A 15919-nucleotide genomic window follows, 5' to 3' on the forward strand; every position below is an offset into this window, starting at 1 on the left:
GTTATAAATCTTGATGAGGCTTATCGTACTGTTGCAAGTTATTATAAGAATGAATACGTTATGAAGGATAATCGATAGTGAGCGCTAATATGACTTTCTGATTGAAATGGACAGGAACTGCAGTAATCGAGATACCACAATAAGCCCTAATGATATACAAGATTGCCTCGATTACTGTAAGACACTTGTATTTCAACCAAAATTACAGTATACCTGCATAATAATAACAACAATTGATAAATTAAATCTATATTTTTTACTCCCCGAGACTAAATTGGGAAGTAGGACCGCCTGGCAAGTCCTTGAGAACAAAGGTTGCGACATCAGATCTGAGAATTGCAACATCAAGCATTTCAATGATGTGTTTGAGTTCTGCCAATCTATCTTGATCAGATTTGGCCAGAAGAGACGCGTCTTCCCTAACGTCTCTCCTGTCGGCTCTTGCAAGCACATCTGCTCTGATGCTTCTTTCGCGTCGCTTTCTCTCTATCAAATTGGCTATAGTCTTGTACAGCTTAGCAGACAAAGCCAAATAGGCTTTGGGAAGATCAACATACCATAGGTAGAATGTACGATGCACAGCTCGGTCAGCAGATTTAGGCACTTCCTGCAATTGAAGTAAACCGCTGGTCTGTAATTTGCCGATCGTCTCTCTAGTTTCTTTCATCGAGAGCAGCCCAAGAGTTGAGATATGTTTCTCTTCGAGCTTGCCTTTCTCCAAGACTATGTTGATGATACGCGCTGCTTCGTTTCCAAATTGCTCTCTGACTAAGCTGTCGACGAGTGATCTTTTGATACGAGCGCAAACGGTTTCATAGCAAACTTGGTATTCTTTACTAGTACCTGCTTTTTGCAAAAATCTGGTCGAAGCTCCTGCCGGTCCAGGGAAATCTTGAGATGATAAGATTTGACAGTACTCAGTAATCAGCTTTACATGGTTGTCTTCTTTGTTGCTCAAAACTATGCCCTTTTTGAGGATGCTTTCCATCGGTGCGTATTTCGCTGCATGGTGGATTGGTATAGTCTCTGATAGTAGATCGTGAACGTTATTGTGAGTGTCTCTTTTGTTTTCCTCGGTAACTCTCAAGAATGCATCCACAATTTTGCCAGACTGATCATTCCAGCGCTTGGCTGCTTCAGCAGCGATAAGCTGAGACTGTGCATTAGCAAGGCAAGACTTGTAATTTTAGACTCACTCGATTTCTCAGTCTGACGTTATAGTACTCGTAGTTAACACGGAAGTAGGCATTTTCCTGTATTTGATCAGCAAAGGCGATGGGGAGGTAGTCGCACATACGTCGATCGAGTAGGAGTCTTCAGCCGAGTCTCCAGATTTATTCTTACGCTTCATACCAGCGCGTGTACCGTCATCCTGCATTGTATCACCACGCTCCTCTTGTAACTCGCTGAACAACCTGCTAGCAGCCTGGTCTTTGATCATTTTGATATCTTTAGGGCCAAGGATGTGAGTCTTTGTGAAGGTACTCTGCTTAATCTCCTTTTCATATATGAGTGTTTTGTCTCTGGGACTGATGTGCATGTTTTTGGTTGATTTAGTAAGTGCAGCTGATCTGACGAGTTTAACGAGAACTCTCTTTTTCGTTGTGTCGCTGATTTCAGTTGATATTCTTGCGAGTAGATCGTGCGGACGCAATTTACCGTTGAGGAGTACAGTTGTGATCATTTCCGAAGCACATCTACTCTCCAGCTTATCTTTCAAGCTTTCTGCGGCGTAGACAATGTACCTCCCGAATCTAACTCTAGCGTGTATCTCGTCTGTGTTAGTTTCGTAGAATTCTTCGTTATCAGATTGACAATGCCACATGCAATTCTGCTGAATGAGAACCAAGAGTGCTGCTCGTACTTGCTTTGGTTTTAATGAAGTGTATCTCGCTATCAATGGCAATGGCAGTCTACCAAACTCCAGTACAACTTGGCCTACACGCTAGGAGCTGGCTGTTAGAAACTGGGACTACAGAATACTATGCAGCACTTACAGACACTACTACACCAAAATCATTCTCTAAAATTATTCCACACAACCGAGAAGCCTCCTTGGTGACCATGTCCTCTTGGTCGCGACAAGTCAAGAAGAAATGTCGTCAATCTACAAGGTATTTGGCGTGTACTAGTCTGTATGCTGCGCTCACGCCTCAATTCAGCCAAGTCTCGCAGATGTGCGCTCACTCGTACTCGATCAACAGAAAGGGAATTGCGTACCTGTGTACACCAGCATACAAGCAGATCTACTTACGCCTGTAATCGCCTACTTGAAAATATCACAAAACTCAAATCACAGCTTCCTCCTCGAGAGTGTCGCTGCGAATGAGCGTAGCAGATACTCTTTCATTGGTGCTTGTGAGTTTGATAGTCATCGCGTATTTCCTTTAATCAATGTTTAAAGCCCCACTCAAGCTTATGAAATCTGGCCCAAATGAGGACATTTCTGGTGATCCTATGCCTGCACTTGAAGCGGAACTTGGAAAGTACAAATATGTTAAGGTCGATGGCTTGGACACCTTCACTGGTAGGACCTGTTGGGTTTTCATGTACAAAGCTAACGATGCCTGGCTCAGGCGGTGCTGTTGGCTACGTCGCTTACGATTGTGTTCACCACTTCGAACCAAAGACAAAAAGAGAACTCAAAGATCCACTCGGGATCCCTGAATCTATGTTCATGATCTGTGACACTATTCTTGTCTTCGATCATGTTTTCCAGAAAGTCCAAGTTGTTAGTCATGTCAATGTTCCAGATAACTGCAATGAAGTCACCCTTCAAGCCAAGTACGCTGTAGCAATTGACAAGATTAGAAAGACTGTTGAATTGCTAGAGGATCAGCAAATGCCTAGGGGTCCTTACCAGCCAATGATTGGTCAATCCGGTGAAGCTTTCAGTAACGTCGGTAAGACCGGATACGAGGGCTTCGTTACATCTCTCAAGGAACACATCAACAAGGGTAACATCATCCAAGCTGTACCTTCACAAAGACTAGCAAGACCGACGCAGCTTCACCCATTCAACGTTTATAGACACCTGCGCACTGTCAACCCATCCCCCCACATGTTCTATCTTGATTTCAACGGTGATAGCCCAGAAGGTGTAAGGTTTGTGGGTGCTTCACCTGAAACGCTCTGCAGGGTAGAGAACAACAAGGTGTTTAACCACGCAATTGCTGGTACTGTCAAAAGAGGTAAAACTAAAGAGGAAGATGAGAGGCTGGGAGAAGAGTTATCTCAATCTGAAAAGGATAGAGCTGAGCACATTATGCTTGTCGATTTGGCGAGAAATGACGTCAACAGAGTCTGTAAACCAGAGACTGTCAATGTCGACGAGCTGATGAAGGTCGAAAGATTCTCTCACGTCATCCACCTAACTTCACAGATATCTGGACAGCTGCGTGAAGGAAAGTCTCGCTTCGATGCTTTCAGATCCATCTTTCCAGCTGGGACCGTGTCCGGTGCACCAAAAGTCAAGGCAATGGAGCTGATCGGTGAGCTGGAGGGTGAACGCAGAGGAATATACGCCGGTGCAGCTGGTAGATTTGATTTTGCAGATAATGAAATGGATACGTGTATCGCTATCCGCACCATGACATTTAAAGATGGCGTAGCATACCTGCAAGCAGGTGGTGGGATTGTGTATGACAGTGTTGAAGAGGACGAGTATATCGAGACTATAAACAAGCTTATGGGTAACGTCAAATGCATAGATCAAGCCGAAGGTAGGTTGTTGTTTTCCGCGTTTGCCTGATACTTCTAACACGCACACAGAATACTATCGTATGCTTAACGGTGAACTATAAAAAGGACGCTATGTAATTAATGTATGAATACAGATAACATGGAAACATGGCCGTGCTCGATGGATGCGCGATGGTGAAAATTTCCCAAACATCACCACTCATCTGCCTAATATCTGGGCAGCCTTTCCAATAATACCTTTTTTTTCAAGTACACGCTCGACGGCACGCTCAACAAAGCCTTCCAATGCGATTCGCTTTCCCTGTGGCGTGCTCTTGCCCTCTCCATCAACGTTCTCAGCCTCTTCGAAGAGAGCTTCGACTGCATTTTCTACGTACTTGCCAACCATATCGACTTCAAGGTTGACGGTATTGCCTGGCTTCTTGGCAGAGAGGGTAATTTGAGATTGTGTGTAGGGTATGAGCATCACTCCGAAGCTCTTTTCGCGAGTATCGACGTGTGTGACGGTGAGAGAAGCACCATCTATAGTGATATAACCTTTAGGAATGATATAAGGTGCAATGTTATCTTTACCGTGTTGCTTCGGTGGAATTTCCATCTTGTAGCGCAACGACGCGCCATCGCTATCGACCTGCATAATGCGCGTAGTGGTATCGACGTGGCCCTGAACAATATGACCACCCAGTCTAGTCCCGACTTGCATTGCCCTTTCGAGGTTCACCTCATCGCCAACTCTCAGCTCGCCAAGGTTCGTGCGCTGTAAAGTTTCCGGGGCTAAACCGACTTTGAAGCAAGTGGATTCGAAGCTTACAACGGTAAGGCAGGTGCCATTTATAGCGATACTGTCACCGTTGTGGCAGTCACTGAGTAAATCGTGCGTGGTGCTGAGTAAAACACTCCAGCCACCATTCTCAGATTCATCCATCTGCTCAATTCTTTGTACTTTGCCTACAGCCTCAATTAAACCAGTGAAAACCATTTCGCTGTGAGTGAGTGTGCTGAGCCAAGAGCCAACGTCAACTTGATGATATGCGTGTTATTGAAATATTTGTGGATTTAATTCATTTCTTTATTCTTAACCACCAACAGCTATCAAATGTCAACAGCAACGGCAACACCAGCAATCCCGGCGACAACGAGAGATGAAGCAACTCAGAGCAACTACGAGGAGATTTCATCCACGCATCTCCATTTAGACTGGCAAATCGTCTGGGAGATGTCCGAGATAACCGGTGTCGTCACTCACTCACTGGTTGCGCACAAGCACGGCGTGCATGAGGTGCACTTAGATACGAGTTATTTGAAAATACGCCGTGTTTCCACTGCAAGGCATAATCAAAGTCTCAACTTCAAATTGCAACAGCGAGATGCCACAATGGGGAACAAATTGGTTATCTACCTCCCACACAAGCTCAACGAGAGTGAAACGATTGATATCACAATCAACTACTCGACCACCAAGTATTGCACTGCACTGGCTTGGCTTGGGAAAGCCCAGACTACTGGTGGTGACTACCCCTACGTCTACAGTCAGTGTGAAGCAATTCACGCTAGATCACTCGTCCCCTGCCAAGACACGCCTGCGCGCAAGTTTACCTACTCTTCCAAGGTCAGAAGCACCCTACCTGCCCTCATGTCAGCTCTGAGAGTGGCACCTGCGAAAGACACGCCATTAGATGAGTTGCTTGGGAAAGACGTCGTTTATGAGTATAACCAGCCCATCCCAATGCCCTCATATCTGATTGCAATCGCGTCTGGGAAGCTAGCCTTTAAGTCTTTCGATGTACCAAGCGGTGTGGTGTGGAACGCGGGTGTATGGACCGAACCAGAGTAAGTTTGAGCCAAAACTACTATTCGCAACTTCCTAAACATTTCTCAGACTTCTTACGTCGTCTTACGACGAATTCAATGAAGACATACCAAAGTATATCCAAAAAGCAGAACACTTGACTGGTTCAGAGTATGCGTGGGGGACATACGATATTCTCGTCCAGCCAAAAAGCGCACCATTCGGAGGTATGGAGAATGTCTGTCTTACATTCGCAACACCAACTCTCCTTGCTGGAGATAGAAGCCTGACGGACGTGTTAGCGCACGAGATTAGTCACTCGACATTCGGCAATGACATCACTTGTTGTCAATGGAACCACTTCTGGGTCAACGAAGGCTTCACAACGTACATGGAAAGACTCATCTTGCAGTTCATGCATTCAAAAGCAGATCGCGACTTCTCATACATTATCGGAAGGAAGGCCTTGCAAGAAAGTCTGGAGGAGATGGAAAACGAGCGCAGATACCAGAAATTGGTCATACCTTACCGCGCTGGAGAAGATCCAGATGATGGGTTTTCCAGCGTACCTTGTGAGTTTGTGTCATTTTGAGTGCTCCTCTAACACTCAAGCTAGACGACAAAGGCGCAAATTTCCTCTACTACCTTGAAAAGACTGTTGGAGGCTTAGACGTGTTCCTGCCATTCGTCAGGAGCTATGTTCAGACATTCAAAGGAAAGAGCATTGCTACTGCAGACTTTCACACACATCTATTTGATTTCTTCAGTGGAGATAAGGCGGCAACGGAGCAACTCGACAAGGTTGATTTTGACGCTTGGTACAATGGCACAGGATTGGTAGGTAATAGCTTTTGCGAGCTATGATACTAAAATATAAGCAGTCCCTGCCAGTCGAGTTGGACTACGATACATCATTAGCTGATGCTGCCTTTGATTTGTCGGACAGGTGGAATCAAAGGCGCAACGCAAGTAGCAAAGAGTTAGAATCAACCTTTCACGCAGACGATATAAAAAACTTCAACTCGAACCAAAAGGTGGTGTTTTTGGAGAAGTTGCAGTCCTATCCAGCATTCAAAGAGGAGGTACCGAAAGCCATTGCTAAGGTGTACGGTTTCGATGAGGCACAGAATGCTGAAATAAGATTCAGATTCTACATCCTCGCTCTCAACTGTGGTAAGACTTATGCTAAAGCTGCGGCAGAATGGGTAGCACACCAAGGTAGAATGAAGTTCTGCAGACCGTTATTCAGATCGTTGAACAAGGTTGATAGCTCACTAGCTTTGAAGACGTTTAAAGACAATGAGAACTTCTATCACCCAATTGCAGCCAAGCAGATTAGAAGAGATTTGAAGTTGGATAAGTGAATGCTATTTGACTGCTATGCAATAATGTATAAATCAATACAGGAAGAAACATTACAATTTAAGTTTTGCTATTACTTGCTACCAGGCAACTTGTCGCCTTGTTGTGGAATATGTGTGAAAGCGCCTTTTGCAAACCACTTATCATTCGCCGCTTTGAGTTTACGCTCATTCTCGGCGTTTTGATTAGGATTAGCCAACTCAATACCCTGGAATGGAGTAATGGACAGACTAGACGCAGTACCACTAGTTGCTGTTCCTGAAGTTGCCTTCGATGGACCACCTAGCAATTGAGTGCGAATTTTATTTTGTTTGCTCATTTTAGCTCTACTTTTAGAATCAATTGCACTAGCTCTCAATTTACCAGATTCTTTGCCCAGCATACCGAGACCTCTAGTCTCACCACCGAAAGCATCAGTCTCTTGCTCTTGTTCACCAAATTTGACGCGGTTGCTGAGTTGACGGAGCTCTGTCATACCATATGCTTCCTTAGCTTTACGTGCTCTTCTTCCACCCCTCCTCTTCTTCTTTCCGTCTTCGGATGGTACTGGAAGTGCTTTTGTTACTTTCAAAGGAGGAGGTTCAGCCATTTTTTCGAAATGCTTTTCTAGTTTAGTTCTTAGCATATCTCCGTAGTTGCCTTCTTTGCTACCACCCTCGAGGTCCACTCTAGCGGCTAAGACCACCTTACCGGAAACAGTGCGCTGAGCTTTAAGCTTGTGTTCTGGTTCGCAAGACTGCACAAGATCAGACTGGAAAATGAAACCAGTATGTCTGTTCATAGTTGCTGTGGATTGGCCTGTCGGTGTCTTCTTCATAGCACCTAGGAGGTAGACATTACACGAAGGCATCTTAGCTAAAGCTTGCAGACCACCCGCTACACCTATCAGCTTTGCTGCGGTTGTCGTACCAACGATAGCAGACACGTTGGGCGAGAGTATATTCATACGCGACTGAACATATTCGAATATCTGAAGGTAGTGAGTGAGTGTGAGTGTGAGTGTGGTGAAGTAATGCAAATATATTCACCTTCCGTTTGGCATCTTCTAGCTCTTTGTGCACTTGACATGCAGCGTCTACTCTGTGCCACTCGTCGTGCGATAATTGACGACCATCTGCAGTTGTAGCGCTGACAGTAATGACCATGATAGTATGGCCTTTAACGACATCCTTCAGTGGAGCTTGTGAAATGTCTTGCAAGTTTCCAATAGCTTGTACAACGCGTAAGTAGACTGTAGGTTCTGGTACGAGAGTGTCTAGACCGGGAAACTTAGCGTGATAGTGATCTCTAACGAATTTGTGTACGATGAGAAGCTCATTATCAACCTCGACAGCTAAATTGTTAGCTTTAACGATGATATCGTATTCAGGGTTATCGGCGAGTGAACCACCTTTGACAAGCTTTGGGTGAAGGAGGAATTCGTCAATGCCCTGATGATTTGTTAGTGAGTTGTAAAAGGATAGACTGGTGACTCACCTCAAGTACGTCTTTCATGCGCTTTGAGGATGTTAGAGGTGCTACTTTCCTGACATCTAGAACCTTTTCAAGCTTGAAGCCTTCAACAGCTTCTGCATCAAGCTCATCTGCTGGTCTGACACCACCTGTTGGTACGTATAGCTGACCATCCTGGAGTTGTACCTGGTTTGGATCTTTGGGTTGGTCATCTTGATCCATTTTCACATCGTCCTGATCAGCTCTTAGTGGGGATATTGCTGATCTTTTGCCATTTCCATTTGTGGTTGTGGTTGTGGCAGTGGCAGTGTCTTCTCCAGTGGCATCTTCACCGGCATCACCGGTTTCTTCATCAGATAAGCCATCTAGATCGTCGATAAGCTCTTGTGCGAGTGACTGATAGGCTGTTAGGTGGTTTAATCGGTAAAAGCGCTGAGACAGACCATCAAGAACGATCGATGATGAAAGTTCGGGACCAAAGATAATCAGAGATAGCGGGAAGGGGGAGTGATTGATGAGATGTAGTTTATTCAAGTCCTCGTGGTCGTTTCAATAACCCTAATCAATAGGATATCAATGGCATTGAGATGATTAAAGTTATAGACACAAACTAACAACGTAGATTGATGTTATTTAGTTTTGTAATGTATATCTATCAATATTTTTACAAAATCCGCGCCGAATAAAGCCAAAAAGTAGCATCGGAGATAATCGCGTTTATTTGAGGTACGCGGGTAATAAAGGGTATTTTGAGGGGAATGGAGGTGGATTAGAGGTGAATTCGAGTATAAATACGTAATTTCTAAGTAATACATTGTAATTTATAATCAATGGTATCCAAAATCCAGTCAAATGATATTCAAATGACGTTATTACGACGCCAAAAGCGTATTAACGAAGGGAATGAGAGCAAAATTGGGATAAGTATGGTTTAATAGAGGCTGGTATTGTATAAAACTCAAAACCAATCTCCCCCGAACAAATTACATAAACACTGAAATTTGATTCGTGAGGCTCAAACTTGTTTCATTAAAACATCCAACATGTTCTCACGCGGTGTAAGAAACTTGCGGCAATTCGCCACCCAAGCCAAACGTATTGGTGATCAGAAGGTGGATATGTCCTTGATGTGAGTACTTGAGTATTCCTTGGTCGCTGATCCTGATCTCACTCCAAATCCAGCGAAGCAGGTCAAGGCAAGTACATTAATTACCAAGTGAGTTTCGTTTGAATCTAGTAAGAATCCCCGCTTACTCATTTACAGCGCATCGAAGACAACCTCAACGTTGTTCGTTCTCGGTGAGATTTACCGTAGCCGTCTAACCAATCAAATCTTACCAATTACCAGCCTCAATCGTCCTCTCACTCTCTCCGAGAAGATCGTCTACGGCCACTTGGACAACCCAGAAGAACAAGATATCGAAAGAGGAAAGTCTTACCTGAAGCTTCGTCCGGATGTGAGCAACTCAGCCAATCAGATGTTCTTAATTTCTAACCCGTTTTACAGCGCGTTGCTTGCCAAGATGCTACTGCTCAAATGGCTCTCCTTCAATTCATGTCTGCTGGTCTCCCAACCACAGCTGTACCAACTACCGTCCACTGTGATCACTTGATCGAGGCTCAAGTTGGCGGTGTTGCCGACTTGGCCCGTGCCAACGACCTCAACAAAGAAGTTTTCGACTTCTTGTCAACCGCTACTCAGAAGTACGGTATTGGCTTCTGGAAGCCTGGTTCTGGTATCATTCACCAAATCGTTCTTGAAAACTACGCCACTCCTGGTTTACTCATGATTGGTACTGACTCCCACACTCCAAACGCCGGTGGTCTCGGTATGGTTGCCGTGGGTGTTGGTGGTGCTGACGCTGTTGACGTCATGGCAAACCTCCCATGGGAATTAAAGTGTCCAAAGGTTATCGGTGTTAAGCTTGAAGGTAAAATGAGTGGTTGGACTACTCCAAAAGATATCATTCTCAAGGTCGCTGGTATTCTCACCGTTAAAGGTGGTACCGGTGCTATCATCGAATACTTTGGTCCAGGTGTTGACTCGTTATCTTGCACTGGTATGGCAACCATCTGTAACATGGGTGCTGAAATTGGTGCTACCACCTCTCTCTTCCAATTCAACGATCGTATGACTTCATACTTGACTGCAACTGGTCGTAAAGCTCAAGCTGACTACGCTAAACAATTCGCTCCAAACCTCGTACGTGACCAAGACGCTGAATACGATCAAACTATCACCATCGACCTTAACGAGCTTGAACCACACATCAATGGTCCATACACTCCTGATCTTGCAACTCCACTCTCTCAATTTGCTGGTGAAGTTAAGAAGAACAACTGGCCACAAGAACTCAAAGTTGCCTTGATCGGTTCATGTACTAACTCTTCATACGAGGACATGACTCGTTCAGCTTCTATCGCCAAGGAGGCACACGACGCTGGTTTGTCTGCCAAATCTAGATTCACAATCACTCCTGGTTCTGAGCAAATTCGTGCAACCATCTCTAGAGACGGTGTTATTGAGAACTTTGAAGAAGTTGGTGGTATCGTTCTTGCCAACGCATGTGGTCCATGTATCGGTCAATGGGATCGTCAAGATGTTAAGAAGGGTGAAGCAAACTCTATCATCACTTCTTACAACCGTAACTTTACTGGTCGTAACGATGCCAACCCAGGTACCCACGCCTTTGTTGCTTCCCCAGACCTTGTCACTGCCATGGCCTTCGCTGGTGATCTCACCTTCAACCCAATGAAGGACACCCTCAAGACTGAAGATGGCAAGGACTTTAGATTCTCCGACCCAGCTGGTTATGAACTTCCACCAAAAGGCTATACCGCTGGTGAGAATACCTTCCAACCACCATCAGAGCACCCAGAACAAGTTTCGGTCGCTGTTGATCCAAACTCACAACGTTTGCAACTTCTTGAGCCATTCGACAAGTGGAATGGTGAAGACCCACAAGATCTCCCAGTTCTTATCAAAACTCGTGGTAAGTGTACCACTGATCACATCTCAGCTGCTGGTCCATGGTTGAAATACAGAGGTCACTTGCAAAACATCTCACAAAACTGTCTGATTGGTGCAATTAACGACGCCAATGGCAAGGCTAACTCTGTAGAGAACCTTGAGACTGGTGAGTGGGGCCCAGTTCCAACTGTTGGAGCTTGGTACCGTGACCACGGCATAAAGTGGGTTGTTGTTGGTGATAACAACTACGGTGAAGGATCATCTAGAGAACATGCCGCACTTGAGCCTCGCTACTTGGGTGGTACAGCTGTCATTACCAAGTCTTTTGCTCGTATTCACGAAGCCAACCTCAAAAAGCAAGGTATGCTTGCTCTCAACTTTAAGAACGAGGCAGACTACGATAAGGTGCAACCAAACGACAAGATCTCTTTGAAGGGTGTTAAGGACAACTTCCACCCAGGATCTGAGCTCACCATGGTATGCAAGCACAAGGATGGCTCTGTTGATGAGTTCCCATTAACACACACATACAACCAAGAGCAGATCCAATGGTTCATCAACGGCTCAGCTCTTAACTTGATGAAGGCTCAAGCTGAGGGTAAGGCTTAAAAGATGAACATAGTATAAGCGCATTAATCTGTTTTTCTAATTATTTACACTGATTTTACTTATTCTAACTTTGTATTGAATTATACACAAACAATATGTAACCTAAGAGCAGTTGTATAGTGCGCAGTTTGTTATAAGATGAAAAGCGTGCAGTGTATTGTAAGATGAAAATATAGTGGTATCCTTCTATATTAAATTACAGTAGAGTTTCCAGTCGAACACCTTGGTCTAGTACCCGCGACAGCTTAATAACGCGTTCCTTGAGAGAAAGTTGTCGCAAAGCCATTATTTTTTCTATTGCGTGAAGTTGAAATTTGAGTTTATGGGAAGCGGAAACCTTGATAGTGATAGCGGCAGCGGACAAAGACTCTAAGAAAGTCTTGAAGCATCTGTCATCCCGAGCGAAGACGTATGTGGGTATAGGTTCACCCTGTTGGTAGAAACATAGAACTTGTGACCAACAAGCCATCATGACTAGATCAGCTATACCATTACTGAGGTAGTCATCCAGACTGGCAATCGTAGATGCACTCTTATCTAATCTCCATGTAGCGAACTTTCTCAGTTCATCGGTTGCTGTTTGGACAGGTTTGCTGAGTTGAGGGTGGTTTAGAGCTGCTGCGACGAGTTGAGTAGCATCGTTGATGAATTTGTCGCCCTCTTTGGTGCGTCAGCGGGTGCTACTCGGAGAATCGCAAAACTTACCACTCATAACGAGAGTTTGGAGGTAGGAAGCGAGGAGATCAGTCTGTTGGTGGAGTGAGATAGGATTGAGATGTGCATATAGGCGAGCTACCTACCTGACCAGTTGACAAACCATGATCAATGGCTAGTTTTAAGTTTGTTCTTAAACTCTTGAGTATATCGCGGTTTTCAGCGGTTTTGAGGGTGTTTTCATCCATAGTGTTAACCCATTTGGACATTGCACCGACGAGGACAATAGCGATACCGTCATACTCTTTACCAAGTCTCATAGCATGGACTAGTGGGGTAGTCCCGCCGACCTTCTTCAAAAGAAGTTGGAAGGAGTGATCACGGCATGTCATGATGAACATGATGTCCTTTGTTTCAATAGCTTTGAATAACTCCCAAGGCATCAAAGGTCGCTTTGGTTTGGTTGTAAGTTCACTCGATTTCTTTACAAGTTTCTTGCCAATTGGGCTGATTGAAGAGCCTTGTAAACTATTAGTCAACGCCTCATTTAAATTTGATTGCTGGTGCTTCACGGATATTTCACATTTGGATATAGCATCATACTCTAATGACTTGAGCGGCGGCAACTGCTTGGGAAGTGTATAGAGAGAAGGCAAAATATTATTTATCTTATCAGGAATTGGATTGATAACTAATCTGCCGTCATCGATATCGTTATCTGGATTATCCAATAGATATTGATAGTTGGCCATTAACGAGTACTTCTTCACCGTCCACCATCATGTACGATAAATTGAGACTGTAAGTTAATTCTATTAGATTATGTTAACTCCCTCATATCCATTGAACAGCCTGTCTTCCAAACAAGCGTACACTCTCGAGCCTCTCAGTGGCACTGGACAGTCACTCACCATCGATAGAGCTACTCGTGAATTAAATCTAGTAAACTCGCCCAAGGATGTACACAGTGATGTTGATAGCGTCATCACACTATACGGTATACTCGGTATTATTCACCTCTCCACTACTCCGTTCCTCATTGCTATCAGCGACCGTGAACTCGCTGGTACAATCAATGGCTGTGATGTTTACAGAGCCACTGACTTTAAAATGTTCCCTATAGACCGCTCTTCCACTCTGTCTGAAATCCTTAAACATCCCGTCGACGGTGTTTTACTAGGTCTACTCAAAGATCACTTTAGAGACGGTAACTTCTTCTTTTCTCATTCTTTCGACGTTACAAGCAGTTTACAGAGGCAGCAACGACACAACCAAGGGCCACTCCATCACAGATCGGACGATCGCTTCTTTTGGAACAAGTTCCTTCAAATGCCTTTGCTGGAATCTGAGCTTGATCTCAGCAAATTTATCCTCCCTGTCATCTACGGCTTCCTCGAGATTAAGCCAACGAGTATCTTCGGTCAACCCCTCTCCATTACCCTGATTGCAAGAAGATGCAGATACAGAGCAGGTACTCGTTATTTTAGCAGGGGTATAGATAGTCATGGAAATGTTTCAAATTTCAACGAAACTGAGCAGATTGTACAAATCGGCAATAATACTCTCTACTCACACGTACAATGCAGAGGTTCTGTGCCTATTTATTGGTCAGAGATCAACACTCTCAGATACAAGCCTGATCTTCAAATAATGGACTTACCTCAGATAACTGAGTCTCTCAGACTACACCTCAGCTCACTCGTTGACCACTATGGCAAGGTCACCTGCATCAACCTTGTCAATCAAAAGGGTTATGAAAAGCCAGTTAAGGAGTGGTTCGAAGCTGCGCTTGACAAGATTGACCACCCCAACACTGATTACTTGTACTTTGACTTCCACAGCGAATGCAGCAAGATGCGTTGGGACAGAATCCAGATCCTGATTGATCGCCTAGATGATGACCTAAAAGCACAAGGCTATTTCAAGAAGGATGCTCAAACCGTATCTAATACCCAACAGAGTGTCTTCAGAACCAACTGCATGGATTGTCTCGATCGCACCAATGTAGTACAGAGCGCAGTGGCTAGAGTTGTACTCACTGCACAGCTCGCTGACGCTAATTTGATCGGACCTAGCGATCAGCTCAGTGATGATATTGGATTCAATTATCTCTTCAGAAATATCTGGGCTGACCACGCAGATGCTGTCTCCGTCACTTACAGCGGCACGGGCGCACTCAAGACCGACTTCACCCGCACAGGTAGACGTACACTCCAAGGAGCGTTCTGGGATTTAGTCAACAGCATAACGAGGTACATTAAAAACAATTACTACGACGGCAGTAGACAGGATGCGTTTGATTTTGTGCTCGGCGCTTGGTCACCTCGTGTGTCAAATCCACGTGCTGTGATCAAAGACGACAGGTCTGCAATAACGAAAGCCGTGCCTTATGTACTGACATATTCACTCCTCGTGCTCATTTCGGGTGTTGTGTTGCCGAAAGAGAGAGGAAGATCACTGCTTACGTTCTACCTCCTCTTCTCTAACCTCGTCGCACTCTCGTCCGTGTACCTAGTCGCGAACGGCAGGGAGTACGTCGCATGGCCTAAACTCAACCCTCTAGACAGTATCATCAACTATAAAGGACCGGGTTATAGAGGCGCCATGCACGGTAGAGGCTTCGCTTGGGGCGTTGGATCTAGCGGCTTGCGCAGCCAGAGTGCTTCCTCTGTCGATGAGATCGAGATGGGTAAGAAGGCTAGTTAGTGTTGCTCCTTGTAAGCATGTATGCGATGCCCTTTGTTGTTTGTCTGTCTTTTGACTACATATAAATGTCTTTTTCTTTCTATTTGGTTTGCTCAGCTCACCTCCCGAATTTAATGTCATGCTTTTGATCCAGAATTCAGGAATCGTGTGGTATTTGAGATTAAGACACTCTGATAACATTCTCGAGTCCTGAATGATACATCTTTATATCACTTCACGCTTATTCGCGGGCTTGATATACCTCACCGATGACTTCAAGACGTGTTTGTGAAATGAGAGGACACTTGAAGTATTTCTTTGGACTTTCAGACGCGTGTAGCAGTATAAATTATTCGATTAAATTGAATGTGCTCAAGGCACCCTAAAAATGACCAAGTGTACGCCATTAGCTGCGTGACTAGGAACGAGGGTATCCGGGTTCGTGAAACACAAAAACATAGAACGCTACAAAACGCTAGCAACAGTAAATCTAAAGAAAATCGTCAAAATCCTTGTGGAACTATAAGCTACATAATGATACCAATTGTTCGACTTCATGGTCGCGCACTCGTCAAACATTTCATTTTTGGCCTGAAGGAGGAAAAGGTTAGCGAAGGGTTCAGCGTGTAGCTTTAAGACATTGTTTATATTCAAGAGCTAATGGCTAATGGCTAGACAACCAATTAATCGTTGCT

The 15919-nt window shown here is 44.6% G+C and overlaps 8 protein-coding genes across 8 annotated transcripts; 4 read left to right on the top strand and 4 right to left on the bottom strand.

The window, feature by feature from the left end:
* Positions 1–256: 256 nt before the first annotated feature.
* On the bottom strand, positions 257–2066 carry J056_003331 (DNA-directed RNA polymerase III subunit RPC3; the record flags this gene model as incomplete). The annotated part of the gene is made up of 4 exons (XM_009268554.1): positions 257–1150; positions 1197–1253; positions 1298–1945; positions 1998–2066. The coding sequence occupies 4 exons, from the start codon at positions 2064–2066 to the stop codon at positions 257–259; spliced, it is 1668 nt and encodes a 555-aa protein (XP_009266829.1).
* Positions 2067–2096: 30 nt separating this feature from the next.
* On the top strand, positions 2097–3803 carry J056_003332 (Anthranilate synthase component 1; the record flags this gene model as incomplete). The annotated part of the gene is made up of 5 exons (XM_009268555.1): positions 2097–2114; positions 2163–2358; positions 2405–2527; positions 2577–3722; positions 3772–3803. 5 exons carry the CDS (start codon positions 2097–2099, stop codon positions 3801–3803), a joined length of 1515 nt encoding a protein of 504 aa, XP_009266830.1.
* A 98-nt stretch (positions 3804–3901) lies between these two features.
* Positions 3902–4681, bottom strand: J056_003333 (Riboflavin synthase alpha chain; the record flags this gene model as incomplete). Its single annotated transcript, XM_009268556.1, has 1 exon — positions 3902–4681. One exon carries the CDS (start codon positions 4679–4681, stop codon positions 3902–3904), a length of 780 nt encoding a protein of 259 aa, XP_009266831.1.
* Positions 4682–4798: 117 nt separating this feature from the next.
* Positions 4799–6855, top strand: J056_003334 (Leukotriene A-4 hydrolase-like protein; the record flags this gene model as incomplete). The annotated part of the gene is made up of 4 exons (XM_009268557.1): positions 4799–5532; positions 5582–6063; positions 6108–6328; positions 6373–6855. The coding sequence occupies 4 exons, from the start codon at positions 4799–4801 to the stop codon at positions 6853–6855; spliced, it is 1920 nt and encodes a 639-aa protein (XP_009266832.1).
* Positions 6856–6926: 71 nt separating this feature from the next.
* Positions 6927–8751, bottom strand: J056_003335 (U4/U6 small nuclear ribonucleoprotein Prp31; the record flags this gene model as incomplete). Its single annotated transcript, XM_009268558.1, has 4 exons — positions 6927–7823; positions 7882–8283; positions 8330–8709; positions 8745–8751. The coding sequence occupies 4 exons, from the start codon at positions 8749–8751 to the stop codon at positions 6927–6929; spliced, it is 1686 nt and encodes a 561-aa protein (XP_009266833.1).
* A 597-nt stretch (positions 8752–9348) lies between these two features.
* J056_003336 (uncharacterized protein) lies at positions 9349–11885 on the top strand (the record flags this gene model as incomplete). Its single annotated transcript, XM_009268559.1, has 5 exons — positions 9349–9434; positions 9488–9521; positions 9570–9604; positions 9654–9762; positions 9813–11885. The coding sequence occupies 5 exons, from the start codon at positions 9349–9351 to the stop codon at positions 11883–11885; spliced, it is 2337 nt and encodes a 778-aa protein (XP_009266834.1).
* Positions 11886–12081: 196 nt separating this feature from the next.
* Positions 12082–13291, bottom strand: J056_003337 (uncharacterized protein; the record flags this gene model as incomplete). Its single annotated transcript, XM_009268560.1, has 3 exons — positions 12082–12545; positions 12591–12633; positions 12686–13291. 3 exons carry the CDS (start codon positions 13289–13291, stop codon positions 12082–12084), a joined length of 1113 nt encoding a protein of 370 aa, XP_009266835.1.
* Positions 13292–13320: 29 nt separating this feature from the next.
* Positions 13321–15245, top strand: J056_003338 (uncharacterized protein; the record flags this gene model as incomplete). The annotated part of the gene is made up of 2 exons (XM_009268561.1): positions 13321–13340; positions 13391–15245. The coding sequence occupies 2 exons, from the start codon at positions 13321–13323 to the stop codon at positions 15243–15245; spliced, it is 1875 nt and encodes a 624-aa protein (XP_009266836.1).
* Between the last annotated feature and the right edge of the window lie 674 nt (positions 15246–15919).

This window comes from Wallemia ichthyophaga (assembly GCF_000400465.1).
Source record: "Wallemia ichthyophaga EXF-994 unplaced genomic scaffold scaffold4, whole genome shotgun sequence".
Classification (NCBI taxonomy): Eukaryota; Fungi; Basidiomycota; class Wallemiomycetes; order Wallemiales; family Wallemiaceae; genus Wallemia; species Wallemia ichthyophaga.